This window comes from Gopherus evgoodei, chromosome 2 (assembly GCF_007399415.2).
Source record: "Gopherus evgoodei ecotype Sinaloan lineage chromosome 2, rGopEvg1_v1.p, whole genome shotgun sequence".
NCBI lineage: Eukaryota > Metazoa > Chordata > Testudines > Testudinidae > Gopherus > Gopherus evgoodei.
In genome coordinates, this window is record NC_044323.1 from 72117826 (window position 1) to 72138164 (window position 20339).

The window sequence follows — 20339 nt, forward strand, 5'->3', positions numbered from 1 at the left end:
TTGGGTATGAGTTCTTTGTTCTTTGTCTTGTGTCTGACCCTCTTGGCTATGAGAGTGATTTTTCTATCTCCTGGCTTTCTAATCTTCTGTTTCCAAGTTGTAAGTACAAGATAGTAAGACAATAAGGTTTATATTGTGGGGTTTTTTTTATTTACATGTGTGTAGTTGCTGGAATGTTTTGAATTGTATTCTTTTTGGATAAGGCTGTTTATTCATTTTTTTCTTTTAAGCAAATGACCCTGTATTTGTCACCTTAATACAGAGAGACCATTTTTATGTCCTTTTCTTCCTTTTTTATATAAAGCTTTCTTTTTAAGACTTGTTGGAGTTTTTCTTTAGTGGGGACTCCAGGGAATTGAGTCTGCAGCTCACCAGGGAAATGGTGGGAGGAAGAAGTCAGGGGGGAAAATCCCTTTGTGTTAGATTTATTAACCTGACTTTGCATAACCTCTGGGTGAGGGAGGAAGAGGAGAGATTAGCTCTCTCTCGGTACTTGTGTTTTCCAGGACTGGAAATAGGGAGAGTGGAGTCCCTCTGTTTAGATTCACAGAGCTTGCTTCTGTATATCTCTCCAGGAACCCAGGGAGGGAACACCTGGAGGGGGGGAGGGAAATGGTTTATTCCCCTTTTTTGTAAGACTCAAGGAATCTGGGTCTGGGGGTCCCCCAGGGAAGGTTTTGGGGAGACCACAGTGCGCCAGGCACTGTATAGATTCCTGGCTGGTGGCAGCTTTACCAGGTCCAAGCTGGTAACTAAGCTTGGAGGTTTTCATGCTAACACCCATATTTTGGACGCTAAGGTCCAGATCTGGGAAAAATGTCATGACATGGTGGCACAGCGGTGTGGATAGATAGAAGAATCCAGAAGCCAGTAGGAATATTATATTTTTCTTTTCTCTGCTAGGGGCTTTTAAGCAGAGAGGGTTTGGTTTTAAAAGGAACCAGAGAGAATTTTTTTTTCTGCTCTCTCTTGCAGTTTTTGGCTTGCATATTGAGCAAGGAACCATTAAGGAACTATTAGGGGTCTTTTGTGAAACAATAGCACTCCCATTGAGAGTCAAGTATCCAGCAATACACATGCAAATAAAGTGGTTTTTCTGGTTTACTTTACATTTAAAAGATTAGCTAGAGGAAGAAAGGGAAAAAGGCATTGTTGCTAGGCAGACCCCAGGAGGCAACAGAGAAGCTTCAGTTCAGACAATAAACACCAGAGGGCGCCTCAGCACAAGAAAGCAGAAAACATGAGTTCCAAGGAAAGCCTAAGGCAGGAGCGAGCACCGCAATAAGCCATAGACAAAGAAAATGAACATAAGAGACGGATAGAACTAATTAATGCAGAACTAGCCAAGGAAGAGGCAGCCCACAAAAGAAAATAAGAAGAGGAGGCAGCTCACAGAAGGAAACAAGAAGAAGAAGAAGAAGAAGAGGTGGCTCACAGAAGGAAACAAGAAGAAGAAGATGCAGCTCACCACAGAAAACTACAAGAAGAGGTGGCCCACCGCCGAGAAATGGAAAAACAACAAAAAGAAAGTGAAGAGAGGGAAAAACAGAGAAAACATGAACTGGAGCTAGCGCAGGCTGGGCAACATGCTCCAGCCAATCCTAACAACCCTTCGCCAATTATGGTTCCACATCCCAAGAAATTTCCCACCTACAAGGCAGGTGATGAAACTTGAGGCCTTCTTGGAAAATTTTGAAAGAACCTGTCTTGGGTACAGCATCCCTGAAGACCAGTACATGGCGGAATTGAGGCCACAGCTCAGTGGACCTTTAGCAGAGGTGGCAGCTGAAATGCCTAAGGAGAAAATGAACGACTATAAACTTTTTCAAACCAAGGCCAGATACAGAATGGGGATAACCCCGGATCATGCCCGTTGGCGTTTCAGAACCCAAAAGTGGAAACCAGATGTGTCATTTCCCAAACACGCCTACTACGTTGGGAAAAATTATGAGGCCTGGATATCAGGAAACAATGTTAAATTCATAGACGAACTGCACCTCCTCATACAAATGGAGCAGTTCTTGGATGGTGTTCCTGAGGACATAACACAGTACATACAAGATGGAAAACCCAAAAATCTCACCGAGACGGGGGAGATTGGAGCTAGATGGATGGAAGTGGCAGAAAGCAAGAAAGCTACTGTCAAGGGGAGCGAATACCCCAGAGGGCACACCGACAATAAACCATACAGCCGAGGGCAACCAAAGACCCCACCTACAACCCAAGTAAAGCCACAGATGCCCTATTCTTCCACCTCACCAGTCTCCAGTAACCCACCTCGACCCAGTGACCAGTCAGATGGAAGATGCTTTAAGTGTAATGAACTGGGACATATCAAGGCCAACTGCCCAAAGACCGGCAACCGAGTGCAGTTCATTACACCACCATCACACCAAAGATTCCCAGGCCCAAATGCCTCTCAAATACCCTTGAAGCAAAGGGAAAATTTGAGAGTGGGCGATATGACAAGCTCTCTCCCCAAGATGCTGCAAACACATCAGAAGAAATGTAGAGCAGCAGGAAAGTCTCCCCAAAAGGCAAATGTAGCCTGAGGAGTCCCCAGTGAGAATTAGTCATGTTACTGAGCCAAATTGTTCACCAGAAATTTTAAATAAAAAGTTTGGAATTTTCCTCAGAAAAGTTCTGCATAGAAATCTGATTGGGCACACCTGTCACTACACAGGCAGCTAAAACTGGAGAGAGAATTTCAGGAAACTGTCCATTTCAATGCTGCCAGTGACTGACAGGTCTGGTTCTTCTCCAAGTGGCAAGCAGGCTGAAATACTCATTGTAACAGAGCTGTGGACCTTAATACAATGAAGAATATCTTTACCATCTGTTCCCCCAAATTAATCAAAGGCACCAGTTCTCATCAGAACCAACTAGAATTAGTTTGGGCGTTTCCAGCCCAAACTATTCTGGAGCTAGGGAAGTTCAGGGGGAAAAAAAAAGATCAAGCAATGCGCAGCTCATTTTTTTAATCTGCATTTCTCCCTACTGTTGTGTAGTATTTGCCTCACATTCAGAGGGGGAAAACCCTATCTTATTCCCATAAAGTTTCTATAATACTGGTTTAGATTTAGCAAAGTGTAGTAAAGGGAGCTAGGCATCAAAGTCAGACTTAAAATAACAGTCTAGCCTCCCTTTCCCTGGGAAACCCACTGTGAATTACTGAATTTTATGAAGTAGCAAGTAAAACAAAGAGGGCAAGAATAAGACATCACACCATCTTTGAGAAGTGAAAAGAGGCCACCTTTTTGTGCAGATTAGCATGATTCTACCAGAACTATTTTCAAACAGAAGACTCATGTATAACACAAGCGATTACATGCTTAAAGGCGCTTTATAAAGAAGTTTTGAAGCAACAGCTCCACTTTGATTTGACACAGGTTTCAACAGACCATCATTACACTTTCCAGGTTCTACTCCTTTGAGTAAAATAACGTGAAGCACATAGCTAATGTCTCTTCTGGACAGAATCATCACAATGCATATTTTAAGGTCAGTTGTGGGTACTTATGAAATTACTTTGATAATTCACAAATGGTAAATTTAAAACAATCAGTAGTTAAACTGTATTCAAAAAAGAAAGTTTATTGTGACCACTAGAAACACAGTTCACCCAATATTAAGGTGCCATTCAGATCACAGATCATTAGGTAAGGATACAATGAGGATTCCATTAGAATTTATATTTTCCTCCCATATAATTAAATCTCTTTGAAAACTAGCACTCATGTTACTTTGAAGGACTTAAGCTGTACTCAAGGAAAGTTAAACAGATTATCTAATTCTAAAAGTAATTACAAGCATGTATGTGCAATATATATGTCAGGCTTTAGAACCCTGTGTGTATGTGCAGTAGTTCACAGACTAACACTGGAATCTAGAGGGAGAGACAAAAGTTCTGCCATGAGACACCTTAGTAGCTAGAGAGCAAGCTTAAGGGAGAGTCTGGGCTTGTTTACACTACAGATTATTTTGGTATAACTTATGTCGCTCATGGGGTGTGAATAAATCACCCTGCTGAGTGACACAAGTCACACCAACCCAAGAACCACTGTGGATAGTGCTGTCTGCAGAAGAGCTTCCGACATGCCACTGACTTAGCTACTGCCTTTCATAGTGGTGGTTTTATTATGCCAACAGGAGAGCTCTCCCCCATCGGCATAGAGCATCTTCACCAGATGTGCTTCAGTTCTCCTGAAGGGCTAGTCTATACTGTAAAGGAGTAGTGCTGCTTCCAAGGCTTTATTACTGATGTTTCTAAAGACACAGAATAAAGGAAAATATCGAGGGAGAGATGTAATTGTGGACAAGAATATTGTGTGTGAGACATGCAGGGGAATGGCATACCTGCTTACAAAAGCTAACTTTTCGTTTACGTGGTAAAGGTTTTTTGGCTTTTTTGGACACTGAAAGCAGCACTCCAGTCCTGGTTTTGCACATTGATGCATATTATTTAATAATTCTGTTTGTTCATTCATTGTGGAATGAAAGCCAACCATTTGATTTTGAAGCATGAAAGTGTGGGGTTATGCAGGATCAGAAGCAGTGAGATCACTGGGACCTTTCTTCTATTTTGACTGGGCATTTTTTCTACATAAAACTAGTTGACCACCCAACCCCTCTATGATAGTCTGCAGCAGCAGAACTAATTCCCTTACCCTCATTTCTGCCCATCACTTGATTATTTCCCCTACTCCCATGCTTTGGGAATTCATCTCCACTTTGTTCATTATATAATAGAGGATTTGACAAAAGAAGCAGCAAAACCACCTACAAAAAGTAGTATTTGCCACACATCACTCTGTTGCAGCCTTCCTCCCAGCCCCCAATCTTTTCCTTGTTATTTAGACTAATATCTTCAGGGCAGGAAATTAAAATCTACAGTCTTCAATTGTTATTCCTTGTCCACACTATGGAAATTTTGTAACAGTGCTGTAGCGTTGATATTACCTATTCACCTGAATTGGTACCAGCACCAGAGTGCTGTTCGCACATGCATCATCTACCCATACTTTTGAGCATGACTAATCACAGTACTGAAAACAGCATCATCCAATCATAAGTTATCTTCACTAGCACTCGGAGTGCCAACATTGGTTTATGTAAACTGGTATTAACAGTAAGACAATTTAGAATTAAGAGCATTCATAACTTTGCAGTAGGCATTTAGCATCTTGCAGGACCAGGCCCATTATTTTGTCTGGTAATCTAATGTGTGTGACAAAACTGTTAAGGATCATTTAGTTTCATAAGTATGGACTACTGGGACTATATCCTGTCTCTTTCATATACAAGTTTAACCTCATACCTTCTTGAAAAAAAATATTCACACTGTTTCTTGATCTTAAGTGAAAACTGTATTAATTGTATAGAATCATAGGACTGGAAGGAACCTCAAGAGGTCATCTAGTCCAGTCTCTTGCACTCATGGCACGTCTAAGTATTATCTGGACCCTCTCAGACAGGATATCTGAGGGGCAGTTGCAAATGTAGCTGCCTCTATGAAGAATCAGTTTTATAAACCAATGAATGGGTTATGCACATTATTCTAAACAACTCCATAACTCTTCGCCTTCTTTCACCCTGCCATGTTTTCTTGTATTGATTTTTTATGTCTTGTCTTTATTTAGTCCTATCTTGCAAAAATGATCAACACAGATATACCTTTTTGACCACAGCAGAGTCCCTCTGAAGTCAATAGGACTCTGTAATAATGGTTGCCCCCAGAGATTACCTGGAAGGATCAGGACCTTTAGACTATTAATTCTTTGGCGATAAGACCAGGAGTGTTTTGTGGTTGCTATACAGTGACTAGCATGTTTTGGGAAGTTACACAACAAAAAAGGAAAATTATATAAATTAGGTATAAATTAGGTATAAATTATATAAATTAGGACCTTTATCATACAGAAGCCAAAGTCTATACAGAGTACAATATATTTTTGTGACATTATATTGAAATAGATTTTATTCAAAGAAAGAAAATCACAAATTCTGCTCAGACATCCTTGATAAAGACTTTGCATGGTGAAAATACTGGATTAATCCACTTAACTACATTTCAAATGAGAGGAAAGCTATACCCAATGATTGCTGATTCTGTGCTAAGTTACTAATACAGTGTAGTGAGACTGATGCTGTATTTGATTTAGTGGATTTCCAAAAACAGTACACTTGACAATATTATTAATTTAAAAGTTTGGATACAGGGAGTATCCTAATTTTTATGTGCATATATTAGACACTGTGCTGCTACCTAAATGTTTTAACAAATGCAGATTTAATAGTCTCACCTCATCATTGCACATACTGGTGGAATGGTTTGATGGCAGTATGAAAATAAGAATTCTTTAAACAGAGAGCTTTGAACCACTCTTATAAGAAAGTTAAGACCAAAATGAATATTCAAAACTTGAACCTTGTAATTATGTAGCTTTGCAAGGTCCATGACCTCTGACATAGGGAAAGAAGGAGAAATGACACAGAGTAGAACTGGATTAGGTAGATAAATTCCATGTCTTCCAGAACTGAATTATTTGTGGTAATTCCATACAGTAATGCAAGGAATTGGGATAAATGTCACTAAAAAGGAATGAGAAGAAGGAGAAATAACTGGTATGCTAATAACTTTGGGCTCTCAGATGGTGCCCCATTAAATCTGTGGTCTCACTGACAAAAGTGCCCTGCTGAGTAGAGATGAGTCAGACCACAATTTGCTGTACAGCTTCCTCTGATAAGGCTGAGATCTGCACTTGGCCAAATCAGATATCAAGGGAGCATACTGTTGCAGGCACCTGAAGTAGACAATATTTGGAATAGTCTTTTCTAAAGCAGTTACAAAAAGGTTGAGCAATAACTTCTTTTCACTGAATAGGTCCTCTCTATTGAGCTATTTACTCTGACCTGAGTACGTGATAAAAGGCCTAGAAACTTAAGCCACACATACTGCCAGAGGGTATGTCTACATCTACAATTTTGCAGCGCTGGTTGTTACAGCTGTATTAGTACAGCTGTATAGGGCCAGCGCTGCAGAGTGGCCACACTTACAGCAACCAGCGCTGCAAGTGGTGTTAGATGTGGCCACACTGCAGCGCTGTTGGGCGGCTTCAAGGGGGGTTCGGGGAACGCGAGAGCAAACCGGGGAAGGAGACCAGCTTCGCCGCGGTTTGCTCTCGCGTTCCCCGAACCCCCCTGAAAACCGCAGGGAAGGAGACCTGCTTGCTCGGGGATTCGGGGAACGCGAGAGCAAACCGGGGAAGGAGACCTGCTTGATTACCAGAGGCTTCCTCAGGTATGCTGGGATACCTGCTTATTCCACGGAGGTCAAGAAAAGCGCTGGTAAGTGTCTACACTTGATTACCAGCGCTGGATCCTCTACACCCGAGACAAAACGGGAGTACGGCCAGCGCTGCAAACAGGGAGTTGCAGCGCTGGTGATGCCCTGCAGATGTGTACACCTCCTAAGTTGCAGCGCTGTAACCCCCTCACCAGCGCTGCAACTTTGTGACGTAGACAAGCCCATAGAGATACTCAAAGTGCTACAACCATTGCAATCAAGTCTAAGACACCAAGTGAGGCTTTCAGAATGTTGTTAAAGAATGATGTTCACACGTGTCATCATTGACCTGTTTTTTCTTTGCTCCTCCAGCATTGGTTCAAAGGGTTGTATACACTCCCAGAGAGTAAACTGGTAACTGCCTACTCATTTTAAAACACAATTTTTATATCTCAAAAGGAGATGTTTCTGCACAAACCATTTATCTTTTCTCTCTTCCTTCTTAACTAGCATACTTCGATCTCTCAGAAGATGCAAACACAAGGGATTTTGGTGACAGGTGCATAAAAGAATGCATAAAACCTGCTGAGGCACTTGGTAAAGCTTATCAGCCTTTGATACAGAAGGTGGTACCATCTAGCTATCCCTGACTGCCTCAAGAAGGCATTCATTCACAGGTAAAGTAACCCTGTCTTTATCCTTTTACCCTAAGGTATAAATAACTGATGCACCTTCTGAGCTGACAGAGTCCCAAAATTCAGAGCAGTGGCTCTCAACCTTTCCAGACTACTGTACTCTTTTCAGGAGACTGATTTGTCTTGTGTACCCTCAAGTTTCATCTCGCTTAAAATCCTACTTGCTTACAAAATCAGACAAAATACACAAAAGTGATACAGCACACTATTACTGAAAAAATTGCTTACTCTCTCATTTTTACCATATAATTATAAAATAAATCAACTGAACATAAATATTGTACTTACATTTCAGCATATAGTATATAGAGCAGTATAAAGTCATTGTCTGTATGAAATTTTAGTTTGTACTGACTTTACTACTGCTTTTTATGTAGTCTGTTGTAAAACTAGGTAAATATCTAGATGACCTGATGTACCCCCAGAAGACCTCTGCGTATCCCCTGCTTGAGAACCACTGATTCAGAGCATCTGCCATTAGAAGGAGATGTAGAAGAAACCACCACATTCTCAGCTGATGACATATTAAGCAAGGCCAGGGGTAGGCAACCTCTGGCACACGTGCCAAAGGCGGCATGCAAGCTGATTTTCAGTGGCACTCACACTGCCTGGGTCCTGGCCACTGGTCCAGGGGGCTCTGCTTTTTAATTTAATTTTAAATGAAGCTTCCTAAACATTTTAAAAACCTTATTTACTTTACATACAACAATAGTTTAGTTATATATTATAGACTTATAAAAAGAGACCTTCTAAAAATGTTAACATGTATTACTGACATGTGAAACCTTAAATTAGAGTGAATAAATGAAGACTTGGCACAACACTTCTGAAAACTTGCCAACCCCTGAGCTAGGCTATCTTGGTCTGCACAGTATCACCTCCCATATCATCATACCTGTGATGTTGCCCTTCAGATTTAGTCAGACCTTCTAAAACATTGGCTAGTGGAAGACAGCAAGGAACATGTGTTTCAGCTGCAGAAGGGAGGAGACGAGAAACTTCTAAGGATCATGATTCTGACACAGGGGCTTGCCAGAGAGGTCAAATTCATTTAATAGGAACCAAGAGGAGGGTGCTGGATGAAGTCACCACATGGGATTTTTAAGTCTCCTATCCAAGGCAAGAAAGAAAACAGATCTTATCCCAGTTTGGGTTAGTTTATTCCAAGAGGTACCCAGGTAGACCTCCAAATATATCCCAGATGATACCAAAATCAACTCAAACTACTCCTGTAACAGCAGCATCAACAGAGGGAACATTAGAAGAAAGACTGATCAGATCCAATAAACGGATATGCAGTATCTCCTGGTACCAAAAGCAGAGACAGAAGTCCAGAAAATTGGTAGCACGGCAAGGATACACCCCTTGTTCTGAGGAAGACAGAATCATGATTTCTGAGCAGCTCCTTTGATATATGTCTGTACAAATGTTTCTTTGGAGATCAAGATTCCGTTGGCACCAATTGGACTACAGAGCTCCTTTTCCTCTTGCCCACATACTTGAAGGCAGGGTCCAGAAGACTCAGACCACCTGGAAATTCAGTTTTAACTCCACTGCCAGCATGGCACTAGTGGCACAGCAAGGGTCAACAGATACCTTTAAGGCCAAGAACACCCAGTGCACTAAGGTGCTGACAGTAACAGTCGAAGCAGACGTGGAAGCAGCATAGGCTCAGCAGTAGCATTCACCAACAATGCCTCTGTTGCATTACATGCCAATGTTACCATCATTGATCCTTTGCTGTGGCTCCAGAGGATGATGCTGGTCCCAGCAGAGTACAAGTCTGCCTCCAGAGGAGGACCTTAGCCCTGAACAAGTCTCAGACCTTTAGCCTCATCCAGGCCTGGTCTACATTATATAGAGTTTTAGTGGCACAAGACTTTCCTTCTAGTAGCACAGGCATCTACACAAATTTTGAGTCCTAGCAACAATGCCCTCAGCTTTCACTAGCAACATTTTACCAGTCCCGCAAAGCAAATTAAGCCCTCTATCACCAAAATGCTGGTGTGGATGCAAAAGTACCTGTACAGATATAAGCAGTCCTCCAGCAACGAGCCCACAATGCAGCTGCCCCTACAGCCGTGACCTCTCTGCACGAATCTTTTTTTTTTTAACTCTGCTGCCCAGGAGTCAGTGACCAGCAATCCTATACAGTCATGGCTCCAGTTCACCCTTGTCCTGCTGCATGAACCTCTCTCCTGGATTTCTCAGGACATGCAGGGAGATACATGTGTGGGCACAAACTCTCAATTTTCTGGGAAGAATGATGGCATCTCATCAATACAATACCAAAATATCCCACAGCTGGAGACTGACAGCTAGGGCCTCTGGCAGTCAGGGAATGGTAAGAAGTTGTTGGGGATTGTAACATAAAATATATTATTTGGACTTTTTCAAAATGTAATCAGCAGTGAAATACTTTATTCATACTGCCAATGAAATTGACCCAAACTCATGGAAATGAATAGGGAAGTTCACACCTTTAAGAGCTATTGTTTCAGACTATAAGCATGCTCAGGAAGACAATGCACGAGTTCACACTCAGTTCATGTTTTCAAGTTTTCTTCTAACTGTGCAGGTTACACTTCTTTTTAAAAAAATTAAAGCTTAGATTCTACAGCACAATTCTGCAGGAAAAGTGAATTCTGCAACAAATTCCAAGACCTCAGAACTCAAAGGCTATGCCTGAACCAGATATTCCTCCCTCTCTCACAGCTAAGCTTACAGATATTTTCAGCTTTCTAAACACTGACATGGATATTATCATGTTCACAGGCTATCATAAGAAGTTTCATAAATTCTGCATTGGAGTATGTGCAGTTTACCATGCTTGTATGTGGAAAACACATCAGTTACGGGCTCCTAAAAATATAAAACTAGGTTCATGCATCAGTTTTTAAATAGAGGTGAAATTTTGAAAACTTCGGGTTTACAAGAAAAAAAAATATGCTTGTTTGAATGTAAGTAAAACACACTGTGCCAGATTCTCATCTGGTGTGAAATGGCATGAAATGAATTCAATGGAGCCAAGTTGATTTACACCAGATGAGGATCTGAATCACTTAAAAAAAAAACAAAAAAAGACCTAGAAGTATATTTTGTGCTGAGCTGTGCCTCAAAGGGAAGCTCTCCTCCAACCAGAATTAGAACTCTTCTGGTTTCTTTATGCTGTCACAGCAACAACAAAGGGCAATGTTGGGAAGGAGAGTCTCCCTAAAAGTAATTTTCAAATTATCCAAATAGGGGAGTAAAGGATGGAATCTAATAAAAAAAGAAGAGAACGGCATAAGAGGGTTCATGCAAAATTTCAGGCTTTTCTCCTGCAAATTTTACAAAAGTCCAAAAATCACGTTTAGAATAGGAACAGCCTTACAATCCTAACTATGGAACTGCTACTTGTACTTTAGGATTGGTATAGTTTTATGCTTGCTGAGTAGTGACTTTAGAGTAGAGTACAACTGCAGAACATGCATTTATATTATAGTGTATTTTAACAGTTCTTATGCAGAACAGTACTATAAGGCACATATGATATAGCCCTATAAAAGAATGCAGTATATGATTAATAACAGCCATTACAATAGATTAAGATTCTAGGGGGCAAACAAACAGCAGCAGTATACTTCACTTAATACTATGAACCAGATAACAACTACAAATTAATGAGACAAGTCCCATTTTCATGTTTTTTTCACAAGGAGCACACAGAAATTTAATAGCAATCAGTCTCGTACCTCTTCATTTAAGAGAGCAAAACCATCCCCAGGACATTATATGCCTTAACACTTCCATCTTAAGTGACTCTGCTAACACAACCATTTTTTTTTTAAAATCAACAAAATATTTTAGAACTATTAAAAAAGTTTGTCTTCGTGTTACAGATTAAAATAGCACACATTTATTTTTAACTATTTGAATCCTGTTGCACAGCAAATGATATTTTGCTGAGATTTTACAGAATGAATTTTTCACAAATCCAATAAATTTGATTAAAAACTCTGACCCCAATCCTGCAGAGAACTCCATGAAGAGGATCACAGGAGTTTCAGACAGATATTTATTCATAGCAACCTAGAGAAATAGAAGGATGAGAGAAAATCAAAGACTTTCATATCAGGAAGAACCCTTAACCATGGATATCTGAAATTCATGTCTGTTCTCTACATCCTCCAACTCTCTACCATCATTCCCACAGAAGTTAATGGGAAAGTCTTCTGGATGTGGCTCATTATGTGTACCGCTGCTTTAAAAAGGGAGTCCCACTCGAACTTTACCTGTTGATTCAAGATGAAGCATCATGTTTCAGCAGGCAAGTATAAGAATCTCTTTCCCAAAAATAAATTACCATTAACACCAATGATTACTCTTACAAAAATCTACTTTTCAAGAGAAATTTAAACAGAGTGCAATGCAATTTGTTTTATTTAACTTCCAACAAAGTTTCTGAATTCTATTTTTTAAACTGTTCAGCATAAAAATGTGCAATACTTTCATGCTCTAATTACCTCCTGGTCACTTACCTATTAATGAAGCCTCTCAGCTAACAAGAGGAGAAACCTACCTTTTATTCTGACACTGAAAGTTTTGCAATGTGTTAAAGGTTATAATTCGATGTTCTGGATGAGGACAGCCACATGCTGACTGCTAAACTTTGCCACCTAGCTCCCCTCTCCCACATATCTGAGGTCATCTTTTCTTCCCTGCAAAGCCCAGAAGTCTTCCCTCATCATACCTACCTCTCTGTTCTTCACGTGCCTCCTCAAACAAATCTGGAAATCTAACAGCCACCATCCCATTCAACTTTGTTTGGTAATGGGAATGGGTGCTGGTGAGCTTTTTCCCAAGCTGTAAGCTCCTCCATTCTTATGGCTACTTACTGACTGAAAATATTAGCTAAGACTCTGAGCAACTACTAGTGATAGTGCCTATATGAACAAATGCAGATGGAAAATTCAATTGCAGTATGCAGAGACTATTTTTTAAATTAAAGAGGCCTTGCTCCCTAGAAAGCCAAGAATACCCAGTGTTACCCAATGTTATTAAATTAGGGAGTGAGGTGAGAAGAGACGACCTATTAAGTTCTAAAATCTTGAAGAAGATGGTGAATAGAAACAATGAGTTTAGTTCACTAACTGGAAGTACTACTTTTGTTTAATAAATTAGTTTTAAGTGAAAAACATGTTTGGTAAACATACTTTTTTTTTTTTTTTACTTCACACATTAAAGATAGTGTTCTTTAACTAGAAAATTCTAGGATGCCGTTTTTGTGCATTTAATCGAATTCCAATTTCTGTCCAAATGCAGCTTGACACAAATCATGAGTATTACATCACTGAGGATACAAGAAATGTATCGTTTGCCATTTTCTAATATGATAGAAAATGTAAAAAAAAATTAAGAATCTCAGTAAGTGTATGTTAAGCCACATAATTGCTTAAATATACAGACAGCGTAACCTCCTGGTTAGCAAAAAGCACAGAATTTAGCATAAAGACTGTATTTAGTCCAGTCAATCCCGGTACTCCAGCTCTCCAAGAAGAGTAAGGGAAGTCGACCAGTGAGCATCTCCTGTCAACTCAGCGCAATGAAGACACAGAGATGTGTCAACTCCAGCTACATTATTCACATAGCTAAAGTAGCATAACTTAGGTCAACTAACCCCAGTAGGAAGGACAAGCCCTCAGTTACTACTGACATCAAATGGTAACATCTCAGTGCCCTAGAGCTAAAGACAGTCTTATTACCAATCTCTAAAAACAGTGGTATCTTGGTCCTGTAGGTTTGCAGAGAATTTTCAGGGGGATCTCAAGCACTTGACAACCGTAAACAAATGTCATTTGCTTACCGTTACCTTGTAGTCTTTAGAGTTGAGTACCTGGGGTCTGTCTACACAACAGGAGACATCTTTTGGATTACACGGTATCCAGAGTTTGTTTTGAGGATTTTTATGGACCAACTAAACAAGTTACACTGCACTCTACTTTGCTTGGTCATATCTGCCATGTGTCTAAGTAATGTCAGCTGACCAAATCTACAGAACACACCCAAGTTGGAAGGGCAAACAAATAAAACCGTAAATTGTAGAGTGATCTGAAGAGAATAAAGCACTGTGAGTTTCAAGTAGACAGGGAAGGTTAGATACTAAAATACAAACCCTTTACTCAGAGAAAGGCAACTACATAAATTGTGCGTGAGGAAATGGGGACGAGACTATAGCTAACCTGCTGATTAAAATGAATTGTCTCCTTCTATGCCTTTTTCAGGTACCTACCCTCCACACTTGTCACTAGAAAGGTATGGTTTTCAGAGAGGAGCTCTTTATTTTCAATGTTTCGAAGCACAGAACAGGGAGGACTACAGCCCTAAATTGTTCACTGAACTCAGTTAAAACTTCATAACTCTTATATCCCTATCCTGACATAACAAGAGGAACAAAGATTCATACATTTTTAAATGTAGTCTTTAAAACAGGAGAAAAAACAAAGGGTTCCGAAAGCGGTAGTGTCTTCTCCTCTTTAGATTTAAAAAGAAGTTGTTGGGTTTTTTTAAGTACAAATTTAAAAAAGAACCTGTTACGTTGCAAAATGAATTGTTAAGTTCACTGTCTACATGAGCTATATGATTGTTTTTTGGACTCGCATCCCCACACGGTGTACCACCTATGCCAGTCTCCAGGTCTCTCTCTAAACTAGTGGTCCCCAACCTTTTCATCCAGCGTGCGACACCTCTCAATGACGGTGCTTGTTGGCAGCAAGTGGCATCATTGAGAGGCGTCACCGCTGAAATTTGGCGGCCTTTCAGCGGACGCTCAACCACCGGCCAGGATGCGGGCGCATTTAGATGCCCCCGCAGGCATCATGGCACCGCATTGGGGACCCCTGCTCTAAACTACTAAAAACCTGATATTTAAGAACTAGATGGACAAAGTACTAGAAAAAGTAATTATATAATAAGTGTCTCCCGTACCTAAGACATGATTTTGTGTGTTTTTTTTAATTGACATAGCAAGAAAATGATGCTACACTAGGTTACATTTTTTTATATTGAAAACTAGTACAGTAACTCTTCACTTAACATTGTAGTTATATTCCTGAAAAAAGTGACTAAGTGAAACCATGTTAAGCGAATCCAATTTCCCCAGACAAAAGGCATTATATACATTTTAAACAAGCAAATTAATACAGGTATAAGTTTTAAACAATTTTAAAGAAATAATTTAATACTACAATCATCACCACTGAGTATGAAGCTTGGTTGAGGTGGTGGAGTCAGAGAGTGAAAGAGGATGGATTGTCCGGCTGCTCCTCTTGCTGTTCTTGCAAGTACAGGCACTGACTTTGCCTGGGGCAAGCAGCTCAACCCTCTGCCCATCCACTCCACCCCTTACCCAAGCCACCACCCTTGACCCACCTCTTCCCCCCTGCCATCTCCTCCCCCTTCAGTTTGCACTCTGTGTCCTCGCTACTCCCCCCTCCCTTCTGAATGCTGCAAGCCAGCTGATTGCCACAGGCAGGAGGGAGGGAGGAGGCATGCTGAGTCCTTGCTCCTCCCCCCTCCCTGAGGCAATCAGCTGGCTTGCAACGTTTAGGAGACGGGGGGAGGAGCGAGGATGTGGTACACAGGCTCCCCTTCCCACCCCCGACCCACTGCCTTCTGCCCAGAGCAATCAGCTGGTTTGCGGTGTTCAGGAGGCAGGGGGAGCCTGTGTATTGAGTCCTCACTCCTCCCCCCTCCCTCCTAAATGCTGCAAGCCAGCTGATTGCTGTGGGCGAGAGGCAGGGGGAGCCTGCATGCTAAGTCCTTGCTCCTGCCAACTCCCTCCTAAATGCCACAAGCCAACTGATTGCTGTGAGCAGGAGGCGGGGGGAGGCGCTGATCCGTGGGGTCTGCTGGAGGGCAGGAAACACGGGGGGGGCGGGGCAGGCATAGGGAGGCAGCCAGCTGTGGAGAAAGCAGGCAGGCAAACAACGTAATAGTGGAGCATTGCACCACTTTAAATGAGTATGTTCCCTAATTGTTCAGCAATGTAACAACGAAACATTAACCGGGATGATGAAGTGAGGAGTTACTGTAATTGCCTTCTCACAAAAATTATTTCTCTAACATAAAATGGAGAGAAAAAATAAGCTTTGTGAGGTACACTCAACCACCAGAACATGCATGCAAGATCTATTCACCTCCATACCACAACTATTTTTCTCCTCTTAGGAAAACTGGAAGGTGGGAAGTGGGATACCCAACTGTGGCTGAAGGTGTGAAGGAAGGAGCACTGTAACAAGTGTCTCATAAGACTGTAAGGTCAGAAGGGACCATCAAGATTATCCTGCACATCACAGGACACGAAACCTCACCAACTCACTCCTGCAATAGGCCCATAATCTCTGGCTCAGCTCCTGAGTTCTCAAATCTTGATTTAAAGACTTAAAGAATTACTCTGGTTAAAAATCATCAAGTGACCTGTGCCCCACACTGCAGAGGAAGGTGAAAAACCCTCAGGATCTCTACCAATCTGACCTGGGGGAAAATTACCACCAATCCCAAATCTGTCTACCAGTTAGACCCTGACATGTGGGCAAGACTCACCAGCCAGAAACCTCAAACAATTCTTTCTAGCAACACAGAACCCTCCCTAGTTCTACTGTCCCATCACCAGCCATTGGAGAAATTCGGTAAATGCAGACGTGGATGGACCATATACCATTAAAGGCAACCTCATCACACCTTCTCCTTCATCAATTTGTCCAGCTAAGTCTTGAAATAAGTTAGGTGTTTTGCCCCCACTGTTTCCCTAGGAAGGCTGTTGAAGAACTTCACTCTGATGGTTAGAAACCTTTATCTAATTTCAAGCCTAAACTTGTTGATAGCTTGTTTATATCCGTTTGTTCTTGTGTCAACTCCTCTCCCTCCCTGGTATTTATCCCTTTGATATATTTATAGAGAGTAATATCTCCCCTCAGCCTTTGTTTTGTTCAGCTGAACAAGCCAAGCTACTTAAGTCTTCTCTCATAAGGAAGATTCTTCAGTCCTCTGATCATCCTAGCAGCCCTTCTCTGCACCTTTTCCAGTTTGAAGTCATCTTTCTTAAACATGTGAAATTAGAACTGCACACAGTATTCCAGATGAGGTCTCATCAGTGCCTTGTACCATGGTAACAACACTTCCCTCTCTCACGTAACATATCTTAAGATGAAAAAGGCTAATTCAATTGCCACATCATACTAGCAGTTCATAGTTATCTTGTGATTGACCAATACACCCAGGTCCTCCTCCTCTGTCATTTCCAACTGGTAAATGCCCAGTTTATAGCAAAAACTCTTGTTGTTAGTCCATAAGAGCATGAACTCGCACTTTGCAATATTAAATTTCATTCCATTTCCATTACTCCAGTCTTCATGAACATCCACATCGTCATGTATGATATTCCAATCCTCCTCCATATTGACAATACCTCCCAACTTTAAGATATCCATGAATTTTATTAGCACATTGTCCTTAGCACAAAAAGCGGCATTAATGTAAATGTTAATTAACACTGGTCCAAAGACAGATCCCTGAGAAACTCCACTAGTAACCTACCTCCAGACTGACAATTCACCTTTCAGTATAACCTCATGTAGACTCTCCTTTAACCAGTTCCTTACCCACCTTTCAATTCTTGTATTAATCCCCATCTTCTTCAATTTAACTAATCTCCCAGGTAGAACTGTATCAAATGCTTTACTGAAATCCAGACAGGCTATATCTATTACATTTCCTTTGTCTAGAAAATTGGTTATTCTCTCAAAGAAAGAGAGTAAGTTGGTGTGGCACATTTTATCTTTTGTAAAACCATGTTGTATTTTATTTGAATTACCATTTACCTCTCTGTCTTCAATTACTCTCTTCCAAGATTTGTTCTAAGGCCGTGCAAACAACTGAGGACAAACTAACAGGTCTGCAGCTTCCCAGCACCGATATCCCCCCGGACCCAGGTTTCTAAAATATAGGCACTATATTTACAAATGTCTAGTCATAGGGTACAACCTCCAAATTTATGAACTCATTAAAAATCCTTGCTATTATGCTTGCAATTTCATGTGCCAGTTCCTTTAATATTCTTGGATGGAAGTTATCCAAACTCCCTATTGAAGGGGAATACTACACTGACAATCCCTAGTAAACACATAGTGCCAGTTCGATGAAGATGCTGCTACTCTACTACCCATTCAGCTATGCTGCCTTTTCTTGTTAATTATATTGAGGAAGTTGACCCTACTGTGAACTCTATGCTGAGAAAGACATATGCAAGTGAATTATTGATCGTCTGTGGGAACTGGGTCCCTTCAGGTCTTCTCTCCTCTGTCCTGGGGTCTTTCCAGAACCAGACACACCTACTGTTAACAGGCCAGGATGGCATTTCTCTCCAACCCTCCCTATTCCTCACACTGCCAAAAACTTTTAAACTTCTCAAAAGCGTTCAACAGTTCCAGAGTCACTTAATATCACCACAATCCAAAATTTAGTTCTGTCTGATCATTTTAAAAGAGAGACCAAGAACTGGAAGGAAAACTTTCAGAAGGTTGTAAGGTTTGATTCCTGGATACATTGTGAAGCATATGACATCCCAGCTGAACAGTCTCCTCTCCCCATACTCCTAGGTTATGAGATATGAATACCCCTAAGACTATAGCTAAACTGATTAAAATGAATCTGTCATGAAGCTTAACTTAAAACATTTCAGACAGTTGGGAATGGAGAATGTCAGTCTGTGACTGAAGTTCACCTGCATAACCCTTTTGTAGCCCCAAAAAACATTTCATTCTAACAGAAATATAGCAACACAAAACTCTAAGGACCATAAAGAGAGTGACTGATGTCTTTCTCCAGAGTGAGGGGGTATCTGTAAACATATTCTATCCCTGGCCTCCCTACAGCCTCCAGGACACCAATTTACTATTCAAATAGCCTGCCCTCAATTTCAAATGAAACACACCAGCTTCTCTCCCATAAAGTCTCCCTATTGAACACCTCAAACCCATCCAATGCCACCATCTACCTACAGTCCAAAACTCAGTACCAAGCCCTCTATTGCTGTAACCTTTCCCCTACATTCCCAGCTTCCACCGGAGCAGCATCTGCACTGCTGGGGCTTGTCCACACAGAGAGATATTAAGGAACAGCCACATACTTAACTTAATGTGTTGACAAGACCTTCAACCCTAAATTTGCAATCTAACCTCTGGGTCAAGGCTCATAAGGGAACAGTGGGGAAAGTAACTTACCACCCAGGTCAGTCCCCCGCTGCCACCGCCACCTCCTCCGGATTTAGCCATTTTCTCCCCGTTGCCTCAATATAAATAAGGAAGAGCTAAAAGGACCGGGGCCGAGACTGGGCTTCACCACTGACCTCAAACCGCGCACACACACAGCTGGCTCGGGCTCTCCCCCCCCTTGCACACACACAGGCACACAGAGCTGGCTCAAGCTCCCCCTTGCACGCTCACCCACCGCCTTGGCACCAGGCTCCCCCTCACACACACACCGGGCTCCCAGTCCCCTCGGTCCCAGCCCGGCGTCTATGTCATGCTGAGGACCGCAGCCGGGTATTACAAAGCTGCGAATCACCCCGGCTCCGCGTGCGCGGGGCCAGGCCGCCCCGGCGCGCCGAGCCCGCACAAGGCGCTCGTCCGCCGGCCGCTCTCAAACTCGAGGCTGGGCGGCGACGCAGGCAGGCCCGGCCTGCGGGTCTCGCTCACACCGAGGCGGCGAGCGGGGGCGGTTGGTCCCGCGGCGGCCCCGGGGAACACGGTAAAAACGGGATTAAAGGTCCGGCTCCAGCCCAACCCCCGCCCCGCGCCGTCGCTTCCCCGCCCCCCGCACCACAGCCACGCCGAGGCCTAGCTCTCAGACAATAACTGCGCTGCCCCCGTCCGGCATAACCGCCGCGGCCGCAGCCGAACACCGCCGGCCCGACCCCCAACCAGCCCGCCAATCACAGGCCGGGGGCGGGCACGCCGCGCCCTTAGCCAGCCAATCAGAAAAAAGAACAAAGCGCCAAGGTAGGCCTAGAACACGTCACTGCGGGTGGCAACAAAGAAGAAGAATCGCTCCAAGCGGGGGCGCTCCAGCGCGGTGCGAAAGCCGGCGCCGTGGGGACGGTCCGTGGTGCTGATGCAAGGATGAGGCGGGGGTGGTTGCCCGGCTGGGGTTCAGAGCAGGGACCAGGGCGGGATGAAAGAATTGGGCCGGTATAAAAGAGAAAACGGCGCTCAGGCCCCGGGGTGGGGACTTTATTTGTTCATCACTGAGCTCCCTGAAAGCACCCCTCCAACACCGGAGGAGTTTTTCTGAGAGCAGGAGGCCCCGATTGTAACTGAGGA

At 42.4% G+C, this 20339-nt stretch overlaps 1 protein-coding gene across 1 annotated transcript in view; it reads right to left on the reverse strand.

The window, feature by feature from the left end:
* Positions 1–19640, reverse strand: part of TOP2B (DNA topoisomerase II beta) — a 118339-nt gene extending 98699 nt beyond the window's left edge. Inside the window, 1 exon segment of the mRNA XM_030550975.1 lies at positions 19242–19640. Within this exon segment, the coding sequence (XP_030406835.1) occupies positions 19242–19292 (51 nt within the window). The 5' untranslated portion in view covers positions 19293–19640.
* Between the last annotated feature and the right edge of the window lie 699 nt (positions 19641–20339).